This window comes from Pleurodeles waltl, chromosome 1_2 (genome assembly GCF_031143425.1).
Source record: "Pleurodeles waltl isolate 20211129_DDA chromosome 1_2, aPleWal1.hap1.20221129, whole genome shotgun sequence".
Classification (NCBI taxonomy): domain Eukaryota; kingdom Metazoa; phylum Chordata; class Amphibia; order Caudata; family Salamandridae; genus Pleurodeles; species Pleurodeles waltl.
In genome coordinates this window covers 888,993,790-889,017,564 of record NC_090437.1, presented here as the reverse complement: position 1 = coordinate 889,017,564, position 23,775 = coordinate 888,993,790, and the positions used below count along the sequence as shown (strand labels likewise).

The 23,775-nt window shown below is 46.5% G+C and overlaps 2 protein-coding genes across 3 annotated transcripts in view; one reads left to right on the top strand and one right to left on the bottom strand.

The window, feature by feature from the left end:
* UFSP2 (UFM1 specific peptidase 2) overlaps positions 1 to 11,210 on the top strand; it is a 222,589-nt gene extending 211,379 nt beyond the window's left edge. For both annotated transcript variants that reach the window (XM_069199705.1, XM_069199695.1), the window contains exons 11-12: positions 8,410 to 8,534; positions 11,019 to 11,210. In XM_069199705.1, coding sequence (XP_069055806.1) covers positions 8,410 to 8,534; positions 11,019 to 11,105 — 212 coding nt within the window. In that variant the 3' untranslated portion in view covers positions 11,106 to 11,210. The remainder of the gene's footprint in view (positions 1 to 8,409; positions 8,535 to 11,018) is intronic.
* ANKRD37 (ankyrin repeat domain 37) lies at positions 11,211 to 18,466 on the bottom strand. Its single transcript, XM_069199717.1, has 5 exons — positions 18,011 to 18,466; positions 17,112 to 17,264; positions 15,863 to 15,954; positions 13,110 to 13,327; positions 11,211 to 12,231 (listed from the first exon to the last, which is right to left on the bottom strand). The coding sequence occupies exons 1-5, from the start codon at positions 18,035 to 18,037 to the stop codon at positions 12,218 to 12,220; spliced, it is 504 nt and encodes a 167-aa protein (XP_069055818.1). The 5' UTR covers positions 18,038 to 18,466; the 3' UTR covers positions 11,211 to 12,217.
* Positions 18,467 to 23,775: the final 5,309 nt, after the last annotated feature.

The window sequence follows — 23,775 nt, the reverse complement described above, 5'->3', positions numbered from 1 at the left end:
ACTGGCATAGTCTGCTCGTGTTTTATCCCATATCCTTGTGGCTCCTTCGTTGCAGCTCTCCACCCCATCGCCCACTCCCTGTTGCTTTTTCCATGCCCCTTCACCTGGTAATGCCTGGCCCAACCACCCATCTCGGTCACTATGTGCTGCCAGGACGTTGCGCTAGCTGTCGAGTGCTTTGCTGCTATATTTTATTTACTGATCTAAGTGGCGTCTGCTATCTTAGATCTGAAAATAAAAGGAAAAATGCACCCTCAGCGAGTCTGTAGGCACGTACATACGTCATCGGGTATGCGGCGGCTACAGAATACATGGCAGGAGGCAGCAGCAGCAATGTCATGGTGCATATTTTCGCCGATGCTACACAGCATCGGCAAAAGGCATTGACAAAGCCAATAGGTCAACAAGGCGAGCCAGATTGGCTTAGCCAATGCCTGTTTCAGTGCGGCAGTGTCTCCTAGATGACTGATTCCATTGATTTTGGCATACCTCCGATATGTTTGGTAGGCTTATAAAGTACATGATAGGCCACCAAAGTGGACCTGTAGTAGGAGAAGCTCCTTAACACAAGTTAACATGATCACAGGCTCCCCTCTAGTGGAAGAGCCATGTTATAGGAGGAGAAAGTATTCCCAATACCTCTCATCCTTGAAGACAGCTATTCATAAAGCTATTAACTTTACATGTGCCTTTGAACGAGGAAGGAGACACTAGTGTATTTGAGTGGGTCATGGAGAATTCTCATGAGGGTGTCAATGAAGTGTAGTTTTTCATTTCAAAATATTTTAAAGACGTGGTGTACACAGGGGTGAAATAAAATATAAAACAAAAGGGTAGTATTATCTATGTAAAGTAGGTTTGAGAAAAGAAGTGACAAGCCAACTGGCTGGTCACAGGAAACCTATGGAGTGCTGCAAAGTATGTGATTACATTATCTCTAAGCCCTACTTTGAAAAGAATGATAGCAACAATTTATTTATGGTCATATTTAGCTAGAGGGCAAATAGCAAGTCACTTTCCAAGCTGTTACCATACTTCAGTTTGGATGGGCTACTACTGACAGAAAACATTAACTATGAAACAGTAAAACAGTGTGGTCAGCATTGAGTCCACTATATACAGGACACTGTCAAGTGGAAAAGAATATAGAAAATAAAATAACTGTCCTATTTAGACTCAGCAGTGACATACACGGAGACCATGGTCGTCAGTTACATACCTCACCACCCATTTTTGAGCTACAGCCAAACAAGTTTTATCAGTGAGGAAATAAATAGGCTCAGCTCCAGCCTGTTAGCCACTTCAAGCTACACAGGCGCAGGTGAAGGATAAAGTTACACCAGATTGAAGGTCCTCTTCCTATGCTGCTCGGATTCAATTGTATTTTTGCAGGCAACACCTCTCCCTCCAGGGTAACCCGTCATCTATTCCCCTCATCTATTCACAGGAACAAGGGAGTGTTTCCACCTTTGTGCAATATCACACATTGCAGTCAAACATCCCAATCCTACCAGTTTTTAGGTCGAAGGATGATTTGTTATATGTAGTTTGTGGGCTTTGACTCCTCCCATCGCTTTTCATTTGTCTAATCGGTTGTCTTATAAAATCCTTGCTTGCCAGTGGGTAATTTGTCTTCCTGGACTCTCTTTTTTGCAAGTTGCTCATGCCCCTGGAGTCTCACTCGGTTTGCTTGTTGCCTTCCGTTACTTTCTATTTTACTTTGTGCTCAGGAACTATTTTTCTCATTCTGAACCGGTCTTCACACAGTGTGGCCGCCGTACTTCTTCTGATGCTTGCTGCCATTACACGCTCCCTACCCCCTGCTCTCGCCGACTCCCCTGGTACTGCCGCTCGCTCCCTTTCCTCGGGCTGCAGCTGCCTCCTTCTCCCTCCTGCTTTAACTTCTGGTTATTATTATCGTCAAAGCAATGATTTTATCTCGCAGCTGTCTCCAAACAATCTCCACTGTCCCTCCATGTCCCAAAACCCACAGGGGTGCCCCAATGCCCACGGCTTCCCCTTCTTCTCGTGGTTCTCCTCTTAACGTTCTGTTTGCAGTGCAGTTTCAGTCAGGCACATCTTTGTTAATAATAAACCAAGGATTGGTTTTGAGTGGCTAGCTCGTATGCTTACAAACGCCGTGGATGGGTGCTCCTGCTCACCAAATGCACCATACCTGTCTCCAAGTGAATATACACACAATTCTTTTTTTACCCAGTAGTGACTGCCCTGCGCGTAGAAATGTGTTTGTGCTAGGAAATCACCACTGACATTGTCTGCTACTGGTGAGCCAGACGTATGTCCCAGAAAAATGTAAACATAGACTTAGACTTTGATTATACATGCAGTGAAACAGAAGCCTTAGAAGTGTGCTGAATTGAGATACAAGTTTTCTACCTAACAGTATGCAAGACTACAGACAGCGTATTTGCGTGTGACAAATTTCATGACCAAGCGTTTAAAGGGAAGTCTGAGGGAATATACATACTGTGAATAGCCATGCTCTCATCCATTGTATTTTAGAGCACAGTACATTTGGGTTGACGGGGGATTGGTTACCTTACATCTTGGGAGCACACAAGAAACGAATGCACATAATAAGATGGTGTCTTACCACATGTACGTATCTTAAACTCGCACAGAAAACAACCCTGCAAGCCCCTGGGGTCAGAAAGGAGAGTAGCAGTGTTTATTTACTGTGTTGATATAAGGCCATGTGTGCACATGCCACTGTACGACAAACCGCTTGATATCTCTGAGTGGCATTCTCAAGGGTGAGAAGAGGTACAGTCAAGCAAAATAACTACTTTGTGAAACGGCACAAATTCTCACCAACCTCGGACTCAAACAACTGGTCACCACACCCACCCACTCAGCAGGATCAATCAATCAATCATATTTATACAGCGCGCTACTCACCCGTGAGGGTCTCAAGGCGCTGGGGGGGCGTCACTGCTGCTCGAAGAGCCAGGTCTTGAGCTGCCTCCGGAAGGCGAGGTGGTCCTGGGTGGTCCTGAGGTTGGCGGGGAGGGAATTCCATGTCTTGGCTGTCAGGTAGGAGAAGGATTTTCCACCTGCAGTGGTTCGGCGGATGCGAGGGACGGCGGCGAGAGCAAGGCTGGTGGATCGAAGTTGACGGGTGGGCGTGTAGAAGGTGAGGCGACGGTTGAGGTATTCGGGGCCCTTGTTGTGGAGGGCTTTGTGTGCGTGGGTGAGGAGCCTGAAGGTGATCCTTTTGTTAACGGGTAGCCAGTGTAGGTGTCTCAGGTGGGCGGAGATGTGGCTGTGGCGGGGTACGTCGAGGATGAGGCGTGCAGAGGCGTTTTGTATTCGCTGAAGACGTTTCTGAAGTTTTGCGGTGATTCCTGCGTATAGGGTGTTTCCGTAGTCCAGGCGGCTTGTGACGGGGGCGTGGGTCACAGTTTTTCTGGTGTCTGCGGGGATCCAGCAGAAGATCTTTCGGAGCATGCGGAGTGTGAGGAAGCAAGAGGACGAGACGGCGTTGACTTGCTTGGTCATGGTGAGAAGGGGGTCCAGGATGAATCCGAGGTTGCGTGCGTAGTCTGAGGGGGTAGGTGCGGTGCCCAGGGCCGTGGGCCACCAGGAGTTGTCCCAGGCAGACAGGGAGTTTCCGAGGATGAGGACTTCCGTCTTGTCTGAGTTCTGAGACACACACTTGACGCTATTTTCACCTCAAGCCAACACATAGCCTACACCCACACCACTGAACTCCTCTGGACTGACCACCACTGCGTCCACTTCTCCTTCACCAAACCCCCCCCCCACACACTACCATCAACACACCACACCCTACCTCATGTGGGACAAGATTGATTGATTGAATGGAAGCTTGGAAAGGCAAATCAAATCAAATCATTAACATTTATAAAGCGCGCTACTCACCCGTGCGGGTCTCAAGGCGCTAGGGGAAAAGGGGGGGTTATCGCTGCTCGAACAGCCAGGTCTTTAGGAGTCTCCGGAAAGCGGAGTGGTCCTGGGTGGTCCTGAGGCTGGTGGGGAGGGAGTTCCAGGTCTTGGCCGCCAGGAAGGAGAAAGATCTCCCACCCGCCGTGGAGCGGCGGATGCGAGGGACAGCAGCGAGTGCGAGGCCAGAGGAGCGGAGGAGGCGGGTGGGGACGTAGAAGCTGAGGCGTCTGTTGAGGTATTCCGGTCCCTTGTCGTGGAGGGCTTTGTGTGCGTGGGTGAGAAGTCGGAAGGTGATCCTTTTGCTGACTGGGAGCCAATGCAGGTGTCTCAGATGTGCGGAGATGTGGCTGCTGCGGGGTACGTCGAGGATGAGGCGGGCCGAGGCATTTTGAATGCGTTGCAGGCGATTTTGGAGTTTGGCTGTGGTCCCGGCGTAGAGGGTGTTGCCGTAGTCCAGGCGGCTAGTGACGAGGGCGTGGGTCACGTTTTTTCTGGTGTCGGCGGGGATCCAGCGGAAGATCTTGCGGAGCATGCGGAGGGTGAGGAAGCAGGCGGATGACACGGCATTGACTTGCTTGGTCATGGTGAGAAGAGGGTCCAAGATGAAGCCGAGGTTGCAGGCGTGGTCTGTGGGGGTCGGTGCGGTGCAGAGGGCCGTGGGCCACCAGGAGTCGTCCCAGGCGGACGGGGTGTTGCCGAGGATGAGGACTTCCGTTTTTTCAGAGTTCAGCTTTAGGCGGCTGAGCCTCATCCAATCTGCGACGTCCTTCATACCCTCTTGTAGGTTGGTCTTGGCGCTGGCGGGGTCCTTGGTGAGGGAGAGTATAAGTTGGGTGTCGTCGGCGTAGGAGGTGATGATGATGTCGTGCTTGCGTACGATGTTGGCGAGGGGGCTCATGTAGACATTGAAGAGTGTCGGGATGAGCCTTGAGGTACGCCGCAGATGATCTCGGTGGGTTCTGAGCGAAACGGAGGGAGGTAAACTCTTTGGGAACGGTTTGCGAGGAAGGAGGCGATCCAGTCCAGGGCCTGGCCTTGGATCCCGGTGGAGCGGAGGCGGGTGATTAGGGTGCGGTGACAGACGGTGTCAAAGGCAGCCGAGAGGTCGAGAAGAATGAGGGCGACTGTTTCACCGTTGTCCATCAGGGTTCTGATGTCGTCTGTGACTGAGATGAGGGCGGTTTCAGTGCTGTGGTTGGTTCGGAATCCAGTTTGTGAGAGGTCGAGCAGGTTGTTGTCTTCCAGGAAGGTGGTCAGCTGTTTGTTGACGGTCTTCTCTATTACTTTGGCTGGGAAAGGCAGAAGAGAGATGGGGCAGAAGTTTTTCAGGTCGCTCGGGTCAGCCGTAGGTTTCTTTAGTAGGGCGTTGACTTCGGCGTGTTTCCAGCATTCGGGGAAGGTAGCAGAAGAAAAAGAAGAGTTGATGACGGTCTGGAGGTGCGGGCGATGATGTCGTCGGCTTTGTTAAAGATGAAGTGCGGGCAGGGGTCCGAAGGGGCGCCGGAGTGGATAGAGTTCATGATGGATTTGGTTTCTTCCGTGTTGATGTGGGTCCAGTTGTTGAGGGTGATGGCCGGGGATGCGGGTTCGGTGGTGTTTGGTTGGGTCTGGTGTCCGAAGCTGTCGTGGAGGTCGCTGATCTTGCGATGGAAGAAAGTGGCGAGGAATTCGCACAAATCCTGTGAGGGCGTGATGGCGTTGGCGCTGGGGTTGGAGAACTCCTTGACGATGCTGAAGAGTTCTCTGCTGTTGTGGCTGTTTTTGTCCAGTCTGTCGGTGAAAAAGTTCCTTTTGGCAGCGTGGATCAGGTGGTGGTGTTCGCGGGTAGCGTTCATGTTTGATACAAACGTCTTTTAAATACTGTAGGCTTATTCAACACTTCTTGGACAGCCTACGAAAGCAATGTTGGATAGCTCATGCAAGCAATGTCTAGCAGAGAAAAAAACGGATGCCAATTGCTGAAGGGCGCCGACCCGCAGCCCTCCATCTCTCTCTAGTTTTTTTAGAGAACTGATTACATGAGGTTTGCCTCACAGCCAAAGCTGTGACCTAAAAAGTTGCTTCAGAAAAGGCAGTATTTTTTTTTTTTACAGGAACTTAAAAGCACAATGAGAAGCACAGATGTCCGCATTTTCTAGTTTCTTACTTAAACAAGCATTGGCAAAGACAATAGGTCTCACCTTTGAGACTGTTACCTCAGTAATTGCCTTTTTGTTAACGCTGTACAGCATGGGCAATGCCGATGCTGGAGATGATTTGTAGCCATACTGTATAAACGTAGCTGCTGTGGAGTATGGCTAAAAATATTTTTATTTTAAAAAAAGCCTATGATGCATCCAGCGCAAATGTATATTTTAAAAAAGTGCATTAGCCCTGGCTGCTTTGGCTGCTTCATAGCACTTTCTTACATTAGTTTTAGCCCCACTGCAAAGCATTTGCCCTGCTGTACAGCATGGATACAAAACATTGCTAATAGCTCTCACAGACGAGACCTATTGGCTTTGCCAATGCTTCTTTATGTCAGTAGTTCTTTCCCCTGTATCATATACTCATAAAATGCTCTAAAGGAGAGAGATCAATGGCTGCTGTCCACCCCACAGTAAGTCACTCATCAGATTTGAGCCTGTTAAAGAGAGTATGTTGTGCAGGTAATTCTGCAAAGCATAAAGCCACTTGGGTAGGATTATCTCTTGAAAAGGGTGTTTCTGTGCAATAGCAAGAGAGCAGTTTAGACTATCTTTGAAGATCTTCACCTGTTTCGTTAAGTAGAGGGGTAGTTTTAAGAACCCATGGGGTTTAGAACGTTTTGGATGTCCAGAACCTTGAAGCTGGCAAGAAGCACAAGGAGTTTGTTTGTAGAAGATGCAAAGCCAATGTCCTCTCCCAAGGGCACCAATGCTAATCTCTGTTGGCTGGCAGCTAGGTCCAAACAATTTAAGGATTATACATTAGTCTGTCAGAGGTAACCCTTGGAGTCCTGCAAAAACATGAGGACATCGTCTGAATACAGATATAACTTATTTAGAGCCATCCCACTGAAAATATCTCAGAAATGCATCCTGCTTAATTAGTTCCGTCAGTGGCTCTATCACTAAAACGAAAAGTAGGGGTGACAACAGGCACCCCTGACTCTTGCCATGTTTGATGTTCAAACGCCTCAACAGGCTTTCACCAATACTCACTCACGGCTATCTCTTGCTATAGAGTTGCCTAACACATTGCCTAAAGTAAGGCCCAAAATTCATTTTGTTAAGCACATGGAACAGGAACTGCCAGCTCACCGAGTCAGGCGTGTCTTTTAAAGTCTATAAGGGCCAAGGACTGTTGTCCCACCTGCCTCCTACTCCTAGCCATGGCTAACTGTAAGCGGATGAGTATTGTTTGTTTTGTGCCCCGGCATTGAGCCGCTCTGGTCTTGGTGAACCAGTTATGTGATAATTTAACTATTCAATTTTGGCCAGAAACTTCACTTCAGGAGAGATCGGCCAACAGGATGATGGAAGTTGATGTGCATAGTTTTGGAATGACCACTACCCTTGCTCCCCACAGGTCATCAGGCAGGGAGCCTGTGTATTGCATCATTGAACAGCAAAATGATAGGGTTAATCAGGGAGGGAGGAGGCATCAGTAGAACTTAAGACTGGGTGGTATTTACCACCTAATTACTACATAACAAATTTCCAGGGACATTAGGTAGGTGCTGGGGGGCTGTAGGGAAGAAAGCTCACCAAGGCTCATACGGCAGTCCTGTGCAATTTTGAAAACATACTAAAAAGCAATGTTAGGGTTGATAAAAATATATCTTTGGACTCCCGAATTAAGTGGAACCGCCTATGGGCTGAGAAGAGATCAACCCCAGAACTTAGAAGTTGATATTTCAACTGTTGGTAGCTACTGCACCTATCGCAAGGCATTTTAAATAGCAGTGTAGCCCAACTTAGCATGTATGGTGTTGGAGCTGTGGGATATGTGGCAGTGAAACGCCTATCCGCATTTATCAATAACGATAATCTGGCTCCATGTTTTGCAGTGAATGGGATATGATTGTACTTGAGGTAAGAAGTCCTCATAGGCTAGGGATTCTAACATTCATTGTTTGATGAAAAGGTATGGAAGCATTTCGGTAGTGGTCTAGGGTCCCTCGTTGGCTGAAGACACAGTACGATGGAACAAGAAAGAACTGCTCTCTAGATGCTACCCATGGGCGTGGGTGGTTGTATGCACTTGAGTTGGAGGTTGTTGCGAGGTGCAATTGGGATTTTGATTTATTTGTTGTAGTTTAATAGAAAATGTACACTGTTGGGAAAAACACTGTGTGAACTATGCCATTTTTTACTACTATGCGATGTAGGATGAAGATGTACCTTGGAACTGTTAATAAAATACATTTTAAAAAGTGTAATATAGAAAATGATTCCTGCATGCTTGGAAACCCTGACACTGCAATAATTGACTTTTACTTTGCCATTTTCCGCCATCCAGGGGGAGGAGTTTTGGCTCACACAATCTTGGGGGTAGCATGGAATGAAGTAACGGGGGAGATCAAGTTTCTAATTCTAGACCCACATTACACTGGAGCCGAAGATCTTCAGACGGTTCTCGAAAAGGTAGGTTTAAGGCTTAAACAAGGAAATGGGATGCAACCGGACAACTAATTGTTTTACAGGTGGGAATGCAAAAGTGACTAAGCAGTACTTATGCCACATAGCTGTTTGAGAACAAATAGGGGACATGCACAACAGAAAGCAGATCAAATGCATGTGTAAATTGTACGTAACCATTCCTCTTTGGAGCCTGATAACCCACTACACCGTGAAAAAGGAGATTTTAAGTAAACTGGTCTTCACTCTACCTTACAAATTCTGCTGAATAACCATTCTCTTGGAACTGAATCCACTGCAGCACAACCGTCCTCACCTGTCTTAAAACAAGGTTTGCCAAACCCAGTAGGCCTTGGTTTAATGAGCGAAGGCAAGCAATATTTGCACATCAGAGCGAGGCACAGGGAGGACTGTGGATGTAAAGTAGTCCCTCATGCATTACAATGCTAGCACTTAAGGAGAGCGAAGGGAAATACCCAAATACCAAACAGCTTTAAGTGAGAAATAAATGCTGCCCCTGGATGAGCCAAGATGTGATTGACAAAGCCTCGGGCAAACGGCTGTATGAGGCTGGCTGAAGAAAGCCTGTGTTTGAAAGGGGTGGGCCTACAGCCCACTCTTATGTAAATTTCTTATGTATATTGTTAGCAGTAGTTCAGTTCGACAGCTGTGCTGTTAAAAAAAGATGCATGCCCAGTAACGTGCAGGTGTCCTCCATCGTGCTCCCGTGGGTAACCGGAGCAAACCATCTTGAAATGATTGTATTTACATTTTGATGCTTAGCATTTCATACGTTTTATATTAAACTTAAAAACTGATGATGGAAGTATCGGCTAAGCACATTTTTCATAGCATTTATAGCCGTTTAATTTCAGGTCCTTAGTATACCGCTTGGTGTAGCCTTTTCTAAGAACTTCTTCAAATGAGTCTGATGACGTGTGTCCACTTTCCCTCTATCCCGACATGCGCAGACCCCACTACCACCGTCAACATTCTTTGCGTCACTGCATTTTCTGCGAGCCAGGTTTTGAGAATGAGGTCCGTCTTTTGACAGACTGCAGTCCGAGACAAAGGGCTTATTGCTATGTCACTCGCATCTCTAGTGTGTGAATGCACAGTACATGCAATTAACAATCGACACAAAAAATGGCCCTGAGAAGTAATCTGACATGACGCCTAGAGCCTGATTTATGAAAAGTTAGCGCCGCCTTTGCATCATGTTTTTGACGCAAAAGTGGCGCAAACATACACAATATAATTATATGACGCAAAGGCAGCGCTAACTTTTCATAAATCAGTCCCTTAATGTCTTATTTTTGGGCTCAACGATCCACCTTCTATCCCCCCTGAAAGAAACGTCTTAGTACTGGCAGCTCGCAAGCATTATCCCATCAGAATGACGTCAGTAACACAAATGATGTTGGAATGCCTGAATTATTCTCAGTAACTGGTAATCACGCTGGACCGCAGTCTAGTCCTAGTCTATGCCATTACAGACAGGGTTCAGCCATCTGTAAGCCCCCCTCCCAGAAGGAAGGGTTTAGCACCAAATGCCAGGAAATGTCCCCTTTCTGCAGTTACACAAGAAACCCCCGACTGGCTCCAATCTTGCTGAGCCACAACTGTGAGGTGCAGTTTACCTCCTGCCCTAAACCCATTCTATAGCCTAGCACGTGATCTAAAGCAGGGGTTTCCAGTTCCACCAGAGGTCCAGGATGACCAGACTCATGCCAGGTCTTCGAGCTTACCAGACTGTAAGTGGACTCCTGTTTACATTCATTTAAGGTACACTTATTAGGGTCGAGCCCGCCTGTGCATGTGCTTGCGCCTGCGAGACACTGTGTTCAATAAAGGGCTTGGGGCCCGCTTTTCTCGCCATTTGTTGGTTTGCCGGGCACTCTTTACAGCCTTGTAATTATTAGAGGCATTTCTGGCATCATCTCGGTTCCTCTGTGTGGAGCTGGGATCAAGCACTAATTGATTTCAACTTAATTAGTGCCTGTTCGCTGCTCCGACTGATCGAGGTACTATTTTGTTCTAACTTCCCGCAGGCGTGTGACTGGCAAAAACGTGCCCAGCAGGACAAACAAAATTGCAAAGTTGTATTTTTCAAGCTAACTTTAGATTATTTTAAGTCGCCTCTTCTCAGTTTCCACTCATGATTTTTTTGTTTTTTGGCTCCTGGGCGCTGTTGTCAAAAGATAACTTTTAACTTGTTCGAAATATGCGAGACCTATTGCATTGCAAATGCTTGCATTATATGGATGGGCCTGACCGAAGAACGTTCGACAGCCGTGATCTAGAGGAGGGGCTTTATTTGCGGTTTTTCTTTTTTTTTTAGCCAGGCAGAGTGGGGGGCGGGGGAGGGGCGGCTGAGAAGGAGGGCCTAAAGAAAAAAAAACATGTTTCCATAAAGAATAAAGTACCACAGTATTATGCCATTTAAAATGATGAAACTATTTTTATTTATTTATTTTTAAATCTCTGCAGGGTTGGTGTGGCTGGAAAGGACCTGACTTCTGGACTCAAGATGCGTACTATAACCTCTGCTTACCTCAAGTACCAAAAGTGATTTAACTCATATTAACTGCACATTGGCAAGATGTGTCAGCAAACCGCATTTTAGTTACGTTTTGTACCTAAACACTGTACAAAAAAAGTAATAAAACTCTCAACACATCATTTTTAATGTTCAGATCATTTCCTTTTTATTACGAACCTTCGAGTGTAAACAAGATGCACATTCTTGCATGCATGCCATGGGAGAGTTAACCAGCAAGTTATTTTTGGTCTAAGGAACACCTGCGTGTGCTGCAGATAGTCTCGTTCACCGGCAGGTGGGAGGAAAATTACAGCTGCTCCTCTTCTGTACATGACTCACCCACCCACTCACCACAATGAGTTTAACACGTGCACGTACCAGGCCGTTCTGTGCTGTTATGTGATCAGAGTCTGTTCCAAATACACTATTAGCTGCAGATTTGTGTGCGGCACAAATACTGAAAAAACCGAGGTGAAAATACAGAATGCAACATTGTTTTAAGCAAAATCTGTTTTTTTTTTTAACGTTTATCATGATTTAGCATGCTAACAACTCGCTTGTTGTCGAAATCTGTCCGTTCACGCTTCCCGGATACATCTTCCTGAGTGTAGTCACTTAGAAACGTGCCCTCAGGACTGTTTAGAGCCTCTCCCAACACCATGTAAAAGGCAAAGCGACAGGGGATCTGCATCACTGGGATGGCACAGAAAAGCCTTTGCAGTGGGAATAACCCTTTCTTATTTCTAGCATTACAATAAAGAGGCTCCGTGGTCCCAAACAGAAGACTGTCCCTTAGTATCGCTAAATACCTATGAAGAAAAGCGCTGCAAGAATTTGCAGAAAGGGTACAGAGGTTACCAATTCAAACCCCAGATACTCGACTTTCCTATCCACTTGACTGTTGAGAAGACACAAAAATGCTGAACTATTTATATCAAATATAAAAAATAAATAAATTCAACAGCTCTACTGTTGCTAGATTTGAAAAATAACACCTTTTACAAAAAGGTCGCGTTCAAAGTTCTCCTTTCCAGAAGGGGAATAACAGCTTAATGTAAGCTCGAGCGGTCTTTGCACCGCTGCAATGTTTCGGCTTCGAAGGCCTGCACGCCTGACATTCTCCGCTTCAGCGCTCCACTTTTCTCGTCTATAATTCCAAACCTGTCGGGAAGGACAACACGGTTAAACATCCCACAGATATTTCCTCACCCTGTCCCAGACTTATGAACAATCCTTATATTTTTTAAATGACTATTTACAGTACGTTTTATCATTGTTGGGCACAGCTAGCTTACCCTTGCTGATAGAACAGCGATTACAGTTTATAGTTACAGAGCATAAACATATTGTTCCCTCGTCATTTGGAATGGGAAATTGTGCACAACTACCAACCCACACTTATCATCAATCATGCCGCCAGCTTCCCTCGTCATCCTCTTCACCACAGAAGGTGTGATCTTAAACAAAACAGTCCCGATTTACAGTACCTATTACGTGTGCAAGTTCAAATGGAACACAACATTTGCTTCATTTAGAAGGTGAATTTGCACTCGTTACTCCGTTTACCCATGTATTATATTATACCGAGTTTTTTTTTTTAATGTTATGCATAGGTATCGTATGTGTCTGAAGTGTGTGTTCCAGGGCGGGGATACTATGGAAAATCTGGGATCACCCAGAACCTCCAGATTTTTCGGGTAATCAAACTTTTTCGGACCTATTTCCACGATGAAAATAGTTTAACATTTAATTCTGTTATGGACTGGAGTAAATTCCCTTCCAGAATAGGAGTTTAATGAACACCCGCAAATCTGTTAGTGGGTTGATGAAGGAATTTATAGAGGGGAGAAATATATAACTTGTGGAGGAAAAGGATGGAAATTAATGTTCTGTGACATTTCCCCATCTGGAAATGTATACCGTGTACAATTGAATCAGTTGGCCGTAAACAGCCCTAAAAGCAGCTTTAAATGAGCTGCCCTACTTTGGGCTTTTCCTGATTTCAGATAAAGACAAAAGCCCCGGGGACAGATACATACCTTCGAACCGCATCCTCTTTTCGTTCGTTGCTGCATCACTGCTGCAGGAGCGCTTCTGTGCAGCCATTGGTTCTCTCATCGCGTCACTGCCAGCAGATGACTGCAACTGCAGCTTCATGTTCTGTGTGTGCTTTACAGAGGCAAGGAACCTGGCACACTCCAAAAACCCACACGACCAGGCCAGGTCCTCCGCCGTCTCTCCGTTGTTGTTGCAGATGCTGGAACAGAAAAGACAGTGTTCATTAGACTTTGAAAGAGGCCACTTGGTCCGTTTTACTACAAGCCAGCTGCCATGTCACCCATTAAATTCAAGGTACACCTACAGCTTTCAAATAAAAGTATCAATTTTAACAGTGGGTGTGGTGTTTTCTCCCCAGATACAGCTTCTTTCATAGGGTACGCGTACAATAAAAACGGGTGCGCCGTTGTTAGACCTAATTCATAGAAAACGCCGTCTACGCACACGTCTGCCTTGTGCACACCCCAAGGCGTGACCCACGAGCACATTCCCAGAAGTCAGGCTGTAAACACACAAGTGAAAGTAGACTGTGCGCGGCTAAGATGCTTTTAAAACAGACATGCACTTTGGCCAGTGACGCTGCAAGCCTTCACCTCCACTCCGGTGTTTAATGTATTAATACACAATTTCAACTATACAATATTAAAATCCTCAGTACACGATCCGAAGCAAGCCCATATGTATGAATACAACTTTATTGCAAATGAAGGATTGTGCAGAGAAAGCTTTGGGACTCTCTCACATTTACACAAGGCGTCTCCATGGCCCGCTCTGGAGACTCGTGCAACGGTCTGAGACTGACATTGTGAGCACTCAAACTTCAATCCTGTTAGTTAAGTGAAGAACGAGAAGGGGGCATTTAAAGGGAACGGACTAGGTAAAGCCGCACGAAAATTCCAAAGTAATGGTTTCATATTGTAATCTCTAAATGCTATAGAAAGAGGGCGCCATTGCTCAATGATATCATTTACAGAACACTGAGAAATCTACTGGGTAACGGGAAAAAAACCTTTAAGTTAGTCAAGTAAGAGACTGATGTGACTGCACGCCCATTCTTGATTTGAATTAGATGCAGGACTCCAAATGTATTTTTGACCGTTCTGTAAACATGAACGCTGCAGGATTTTGTATTGTGTTATTCTATGTTTTTCGGTCTCCCTTTGAAGCCAGGCAACTTTGAATTAGTCTATCTGGGCCTTAGCTCAGCATTTCCTGTGTGAATAATCCGCCGCATAAGGACACTGTCCAGAACGCACCCGGCCTGCTGCCATGGAAACGAGGCAAGGCCAGTGTAGGAGAGGAAGCAGCTCTGACTCAGGTCAGGGGGCCCTGGCGTGGTCGGAAAAACTATGCTTGTGATTGGGGTGGAGGTGGTAATAAAATGGTGGTTTCCACCAGACCAGGCCAGATGCCCTTGAATCATCTGGCCACTGGGTTGAAGCGAGCCCAGTAGTTACACAAAGCTGTCATCTCTTTACATGAAGACAAGGTGTAAACTCGAGAATCTACTGTGAAATGCTATTTCCTAGCCATCTCACTGACTTCTTTAAAACAAAGTCGTGCCTCAGTATAGTCACGGTTGGTGGAGGGCATGGCAAGTGACAACCAACCACTTTTATCTAACCAAAGGAGATTTTCAGTTTCGCCTTTACCCAATTTTTTTTTTTTTTTTTAAGGAGGTGGGAGGGGAGAATCAGTCTCACTTGCTATTGATTTACAGCATGGGTACTCACAAACATTTTCCCAGAGGGCAATGACTGAGGGCTGCATTGATGCCAGCTGGGTGGCACGCATGAGGCAGGTGTTCCAGAGGGCGGTGCCATTAAGGTAGTGTACTGGAGGCGCAGCATATACAGCTACTGATTTGCAAAATCTGAAACCAGAAAACCTGGAATGAAGCCCAGCTTCCCCACTTTCCCAAATTGTGTGATCCTAGGTAATTCTTTTATTTCACTTTATCTCCTTTTTCATCACATACAAAAGGATGTGGAAATACAGGACCTCAGAATGTGCAAAACCTTTAGTTGTGTTTGATTTAATAAACTATAATGTTGTTCGTGTATAAAAGGAACCCAGCCCAAACAGTGCACTTTATAACGACTTGCATCTTAGCTCACTATTGACATTGTCAGGATGGGGGAAGAATGAATGTAAATTAATATCTGAGAAATATCAGTTTAAAAAAATACTTTTCAATGCACTGATATAATGTGATGGACTGAGGTGAAACGGTTCTGTCATTTAATGATATACACTTTTTGAAATCTGAAGAGATTTTATCATATTTTTTTACACTTTTGCTGCAAGATGTCTTTAAAAATAAAGGTGTTGCTAAAGTTAAGCAGCGCTCGATACCCTAGTTATTTCCTTTCTTTAACTTCATTTAACCTTTACATAAAGGCTTGCCTGTTTATGTAACTCCTTTCGCAAGGTTAGCGTTAAGACCAGAAAAAGCAGCCCAGTGCTGCTTCTGAACAGCTGGACTCTTCTTCAATTGATTCCGAATTTAGAAAACTCAAATACATATAATGTTTTGTGACCTCCTACCGCTCATTTTTTTGTAATTTTTTTTTTTTTTTTAATGAGGCCATGTCCAGGCACCGAGTTGCACAACAAAACACAATAACCCAGACAAAGAAAATGTGAGTTCTTGGTAAATACATAAAAGCTATAAATAAGAGGCGGTGGCCTCAGCTACTGATAGTGTACAACTGAGTATTTTAGATGCACTTACTCAACTCTGGCGTCGCCCGCGACCAGCAAACTGAGGCACTGCAGGCTCCCAGATTTTGCAGCTTTGTGAAGTGGAGCCTCTCCGAAACAATCCTGTCAAAAATATAAAATACCGATGTTTACTTCCTACCCGGAAGAGAAAATAATGTCACTTACAGTGCCTCAGACTAGAAGAGTGGCCGATGGTTAAGACAGAGCATAGTCTAATTATCGAATATGCACCAAAACACAGATGTTCAACAATCACATACACGTTTCACTCCGTTTCAGCCTCGGCATGCCCTGACCCAGTCAAAGCTCACGGATTCAACATATACCTAATGTCAGAGTTGTGCTGTGCAAAAACAACCCCTCCGTCTGTGACCAGCAATGTTATTAAACTGGAAGCTTTGCTAACAACACACCCAGACGTTTTTCATGACACTGCTTTCGGTTCTGGCATAACACAATAAATCAAGTTCTCAGGTGCATTGCATACAGAAAGCAATCGGTTTTTTTTTTAAGGTTGCATCAAGTTTTTCTTTGACTGCTCTTAAACATAAAGCAATTAAGATTGTTTCTAGCCGCAGAACAAAAACTAACTTTGTATTGACAGAAGGTTTATCTCTTTCTTCCCTAATATGAGGCATCCCTTTGTTTTTATTTTTCTAAATCTTTCCACGCTATTCTAGATAAGTAATATCTGTGATAAACGCTCAAAGACAATTCTATTGTCAGTCGGTAATACTATTTAGCATTTTGAATAATTCCACATCGGCATCTGTCAAACATACAAACAGCTTGCGTTGCGTGTGGAAAGTCCAAAACAGCGCAACCACAAACCCCATTAGTGCACCGTGATTTGTACTGTACAGAGCATGCAAGAATGTAATGATTCAGATACCCCTATGTTAAAAGCGCTGTCCTCAAAGCATACTTTAAAAACAGACTACAGGAGATGCCCAATTTCAGCACTCGAACGAGTAGTTAATGAACTGCGCTCAGTACAGAGTAACACTGTATAAAAGAACTGGCCAAATGGTGAGGACGTGCGTGTAAAACCTGGGTACAGATGTGGGACGGGTCCAGTAAACTAGGCAAAACGGATTTGGGAATTTGGGTGCAGAATCGATTATTTTGCCAGGTGAAGTCTACACTACACACAGCCTTGTGATGGCCCAGCCGCTGCGTGGTACTGTACACACACAGGATACCCTCTGTACCCGTGCTGCCCCCGCCCCTCTGGGTGGCATGGGCACCCACCTACTCACCTGCTGGTTGAGGTCGGCGCCCGTCTGCAGCTGCCAGAGCAGGAAGAAGGCTTGTCCTCCGCAGGCGGCCAGGTGCACGGGGGACTGCCCCAGGCCGTCCCCGGCAGAGTTCACGGCGCTGCCCGTCTCCATCAGGCTGCAGGGGCTGTCAAACTGAGAGGAGGAGGCGGTCAGACAGAGCGGACGGCGCACCCTGCCCTGGCCCCGGGCGCGCTGATCTCCGGCACGGGGCAGTTGCTTCATTACCGTTAGTTAGCATAGCACGGCGTGCCGCCTTAGAGTGACACCAAGGGTAAGACATGTATGTAGCAACGACTATTTCAAGTCAGTCACCCACTCTGTTCTCCGATAGTTCTGCGCCCACGCACGCCTCGCAGACAAAGCCTCATCAAACCTTTATATCAGGACGCAGAATAAAGAGATACTGAAGAATGCAACCCACTGGCCACCGGCAGTGCCACCCCTCAGCTTGCACGCAGCCATATTTAAGACCCGCTGAGATCACCCTCCCAAAAAGGTAACCACAGGAAGAAAATCCATCTATATAGCACGAAGTGTACTGAAACCATTGTTAAGAGAGGGTTAGCAGATACAGTTGTGAAACCCATTTTGTTAACGCTTTGAAGCCTCGTTAGGGACTAGTAAGTGTATTTAAATACGTTTTTTTTTTTAGTTTTATATAGCGCAAACTCGACCCGAAGATACTGGAGCGCTCTACATAAGCGTCCTTACATTATACAGAACAGTTACAACTGCCGGACTGCCCATACCACCCCTCCAATGCTCCCACCACATGGTCTGTAAAAATGCAATTAAACGCTACTTGAAACCTTGCACGTTCGCAGCCCTCACATTACAGATCTACCCCAGCACGCGGGTGAAAGGCTTCTGATGCTTACCTCTGCATTACATTCCAGGAGCAGCATGTCTGACGCTCTGCTGAACCACCCCAACACGTACGGTGTACAGTTTATATTCTGCAGGACTCGCACGGTACTCGCTGCAGGACGTAGATGCTCGGTGCACTATGATGGGCGCAGACCGCATAGAACGGCAGTGATGTCCCTTCCCGCGGCCACTCTGAAGCTGATTGTCTAGGAACCTCCACTGATCGCGGCTCTCATTCCAACACTTTGTGACGTCACCTAACAGCCGCAGCGACTCAAAACACGAGCACGCGGCACTCAGGCAGCCGTGGGCGGGCCCGCTTTGTCCCGTGCTGGGCGCTGATTGGTCAGGGCGGGGACTCAGTTTTGGCAACGTTTCTTTACCAGCTTTCCCGTGTCTCCCCTCCTGCTTGCACGTAGGCGCGAGGCGCCCGTGCCTGGCTGCCATGGGGCTGTCTGCAGTGGAGCACGTAGCAGAGCTACGCCCCGCCCTGTTGAGGGGGAGGTGAGGCACAGGCCCGACTCCCTGCGCTGAAAATCGCACGTACCAGGAAACTATTAGCTCTTAGGCTTGACAGCTGGCCCTTCCCCAGCCTCCCAGCCGAATAGATTTAGGACCCCCACCCCCTCTCGAAGCCATTCATTAGCGGCCGGTGCCCTGCACTATTTTGTAATCCTCGCCAACTTCCTTCACTAACATCACGTCTTTTCAAATACCCGCTGAAAATGAGTTTTTTGGGGGCACACTCTGCCATGTCATATTACAATGATCCGCATCGCCTACCTTTTTCAGTGCTATGTGTTAAAAACTAATGAGAAACAGGTGTATGAGAGAAACGGAAGACCTTTAAATCACGAGACTCCAGATTTTCAAACTATGTTTAGCAGGTATTGAGCAATACATAACAATTAGTCAGTGTTTGGGCTTCCTTCTTGTTTTTCATAACTTAATCGTTGCTCCGTTAAGTTACATTTATATTTGTACGTTTTAAAATTTATAGTCTGACTACTGAAAAGGTTGTTATTAAATAATATTGACACATAGACACGGTAATGCTGTTTGTAGAGAAAAATAAAGTTTTAACTTTTAGATTTACTAATACTAAAGTAGGCCTGATTTTTAAAATTGTCAGTATTGTTTGCCATCTTCCTTTGTAACTCGTGAACATTTTATTTCTACATAAGCTGGAGTTATAATTGTCAGCCTTGATGTTAATTTTTCCTTCTTTCCCGTGTGAAGAAATGGTTTCTTTTCGTTGTCATAATTGTGGAATGTTCTAATAAATAGAACATTCAAGAAGACACCTGGAGCTGTATTATGGAAATGTTGCACTGTCTTTGTTTGCACCACACACTTTCATTGCTCTGGCGAAGTGCATTCTCTGAGATATAGGGGGTTATTCTAACTTTGGAGGAGTGTTAATCCGTCCCAAAAGTGACGGTAAAGTGACGGATATACCACCAGCCGTATTACGAGTTCCATAGGATATAATGGAGTCGTAATACGGCTGGTGGTAAATCCGTCACTTTTCCGTCACTTTTGGGACGGATTAACACCTCCTCCAAAGTTAGAATAACCCCTATAGTGTCTGCTTCAAAGTTGCTCTGTGTTTCACAGTGCAGGCAGCATTCCACCAAAACTTGAAAGAGGGGAGAGAGATCCTCTTGTAGGTGGGTGAAGTGGCTGCCCCTGCCTCCAAAGGGATGACTGGGGTGGTGCATGGGACCCTCTTCCCTCATTCTAGAGGGCTGCTTTTAGGATACAAACAAAATAAATATTTCAGCCCCTGTATTATGCACCCTAGTCCATGTCTCTTATCCTATTACAGACATGTGGCGCCTAGTCCATGTATCTTATCCTATTATAGATAGTGTAGTTTGTAGGGCGCAGGAAGAAGCTTGTATTGTGAGCAGCCTTGAGAACCTTACAAGAACATAATTGTATCATCTAACTTTAACCTGATTGGACAGTCTCAAGAGAGCCACTTGTAGATGTGTAAAATATCAGAGCTTGTGTGTTTTTAGAAGATGATGAGAATAGAACAGAATAGAATGCTTAGAATGCTCTCTCAAGGAGAGGGCTGATTTTCCTGTGTCTTTCTCTTTTGATGCAACCCTATGCTGTATCGTCCTCTGATTTATAAGATTATGATTTAAATTGAATTTCATATTAATTGAAGCACTGTTCCAAAGTAACAACTCCTCAATGCCAATTCTGAAGATGAGGAGGGGTCACCCAAAGCAATTGCTTATAAGGAGCAAGAACCCTCATCCACCATCAGGTGGCATGCTTCATCATCAGGCTTGCTCTTCATCAGGCCTGTGCTGCAATGCCCGAAGAGCCCCACGAAAGGGCTCTTTGACGGATATTTTTTTGATGAAAGGTGCCGGGATGGTGAGTATTCCCTGGGCTGTGATTGGTGAAGGACTGGAAGGGGTGTGATTTAAAATTTATTGTAGTTACCGATGCTCAGGGGCATAGCTTGGTCAGTAATGTTAGGGGTGTGTGATCTTCAGATTTCCCAACAATTATGTTGGCACATAATGTTAAAATACATTATACAACAAGTAGAGGGCACAGGAGGGGAATAAGGGGCAGCAGGAAGAGAGAGGAATGCAGATTGGTAGGGGTAATAAGTGAGAGAAAGCAAAATATTTTGTGAAATAACCAACACTTTTGAAGTCTTTCCAAACAGAGAGAGGAAGAGGGTATCTGTGTAAAGATTCCTGGTGAAATGCAACATACACCTCAGCATACCAGACAGAAAGCACCCACACCCAGTTATTTATCACAAAGTACATTTATTAGGGGAGTGTAACACCCCAAACATGCCCATGATGCTATGCTCCTGCTGATGCTGTATATTTACTCCAAGCATTGGGACCTTTGTATAGGTTAAAAACAAGGAATGGGAATTGTCATCATTCCAACCCGTTGTTTTTGAATTGACATAGGTCCCACCTTTTAAAGCTACATCATCAGTACCTGCAGTCAATTTTAATTCAAACCCCTTCCAGTCCTTCACCAATCACAGACCAGAGAATACTCACCTTCCCTTAGGGTGACCAGACATCCTGGCTTGCCCCGGATTTTCCCGGTTTTCGGTGGACTGTCCCAACACTTTTCTTCCCTTTAAATACATGTCCCGGTTTTTGAGACAAAGGTCAGGTAAAGCAGAATTGAAGTGTATGCTCTCCTTCCACAGGTGCGTCTGAAGACGGGAAAACATTGAGTAATTTATCTGTTACTGTTAGCAATAGGGGGGAGGTTGTAGGAAAGTACCATCTTGCCTGGCATGTTACCCCCATTTTTACATGTATGTAAGTTTGTTTTTGCCTGTCTCACTGGGATCCTGCCAGCCTGGACCCCAGTGCTCATAGTTTGTGGCCTGAATGTGTGTGCCTGTGTAGTGACTAACTGTATCACTGAGGCTCTGTGTAGGAAAGTACCATCTTGCCTGGCATGTTACCCCCATATTTTACTGTATATATGTTGTTTTAGTGTATGTGTCACTGGGACCCTGCCAGCCAGGGCCCCAGTGCTCATAAGTGTGCCCTCTATGTGTTCCCTGTGTGATGACTAACTGTCTCACTGAGGCTCTGCTAACCAGAACCTGAGTGGTTATGCTCTCTCTGCTTTCTAAATTGTCACTAACAGGCTAGTGACCAATTTCACCAATTCACATTGGCATACTGGAACACCCTTATAATTCCCTAGTATATGGTACTGAGGTACCCAGGGAATTGGGGTTCCAGGAGATCCCTATGGGCTGCAGCATTTCTTTTGCCACCCATAGGGAGCTCTGACAATTCTTACACAGGCCTGCCACTGCAGCCTGAATGAAATAACGTCCACGTTATTTCACAGCCATTTACCTCTGCACTTAAGTAACTTATAAGTCACCTATATGTCTAACCTTTACCTGGTAAAGGTTGGGTGCTAAGTTACTTAGTGTGTGGGCACCCTGGCACTAGCCAAGGTGCCCCCACATCGTTCAGGGCAAATTCCCCAGACTTTGTGAGTGCGGGGACACCATTTCATGCGTGTACTATACATATGTCACTACATATGTATAGCGTCACAATGGTAACTCCGAGCATGGCCATGTAACATGTCTAATATCATGGAATTGTCACCCCAATGCCATCCTGGCATTGGGGAGACAATTCCATGATCCCCCGAGTCTCTAGCACAGACCCGGGTACTGCCAAACTGCCTTTCCCGGGGTTTCACTGCAGCTGCTGCTGCTGCCAACCCCTCAGACAGGTTTCTGCCCTCCTGGGGTCCAGCCAGGCTTGGCCCAGGAAGGAAGAACAAAGGAGTTCCTCAGAGAGAGGGTGTTACATCCTCTCCCTTTGGAAAAAGGTGTCAGGGCTGGGGAGGAGTAGCCTCCCCCAGCCTCTGGAAATGCTTTGATGGGCACAGATGGTGCCCATCTCTGATCAGCCAGTCTACACCGGTTCAGGGATCCCCCAACCCTGCTCTGGCGCGAAACTGGACAAAGGAAAGGGGAGTGACCACTCCCCTGACCTGCACCTCCCAGGGGAGGTGCCCAGAGCTCCTCCAGTGTGCTCCAGACCTCTGCCATCTTGGGAACAGAGGTGCTGCTGGCACACTGGACTGCTCTGAGTGGCTAGTGCTAGCAGGTGACGTCAGAGACTCCTTCTGATAGGCTCTTACCTGTGTTGCTAGCCTATCCTCCGTCCTAGGTAGCCAAACCTCCTTTTCTGGCTATTTAGGGTCTCTGCTTTGGGGAATTCTTTAGATAACAAATGCAAGAGCTCATCAGAGTTCCTCTGCATCTCTCTCTTCACCTTCTGCCAAAGGATCGACCGCTGACTGCTCAGGACGCCTGCAAAACCGCAACAAAGTAGCAAAGACGACTACTGCAACCTTGTGTCGCTGATCCTGCCGCTTTCTCGCCTGTTTCCTGGTGGTGCATGCTCTGTGGGTAGCCTGCCTCCTTCTTGCACCAGGAGCTCTGAAGAAATCTCCAGTGGGTCGACGGAATCTTCCCCCTGCAACCGCAGGCAACAAAAGACGGCATCACCGGTCCTCTGGGTCCCCTCTCAGCACGACGAGCGTGGTCCCTGGAACTCAGCAACTCTGTCCAAGTGACTCCCACAGTCCAGTGACTCTTCAGTCCAAGTTTGGTGGAGGTAAGTCCTTGCCTCCCCACGCTAGACTGCATTGCTGGGTACCGCGTGATTTGCAGCTGCTCCGGCTCCTATTCACTCTTCCAGGATTTCCTTTGTGCACAGCCAAGCCTGGGTCCCCAACACTCCAACCTGCAGTGCACAACCTCCTGAGTTGTCCTCCGGCGTCGTGGGACTCCCTTTTGTGTCTTCGGGTGAGGTCCAGGTCACTCCTCTTCCAAGTGCCTGTTCCGGTACTTCTGCAAGAGCTGCCTGCTTCTGTGAGGGCTCCCTGACTTGCTGGGCGCCCCCTCTGTCTCCTCATCCAAGTGGCGACATCCTGGTCCCTCCTGGGCCACAGCAGCATCCAAAAACCCTAACCGCCACCCTTGCAGCTAGCAAGGCTTGTTTGCGGTCTTTCTGCGTGGGAACACCTCTGCAAGCTTCTTCACGACGTGGGACATCCATCCTCCAAAGGGGAAGTTCCTAGTCCTCTTCGTTCTTGCAGAATCCACAGCTTCTACCATCTGGTGGCAGCTTCTTTGCACCCTCAGCTGGCATTTCCTGGGCATCTGCCCAATCTCGACTTTGTCGTGACTCTTGGACTTGGTCCCTTTGTTCCACAGGTACTCTCGTCCGGA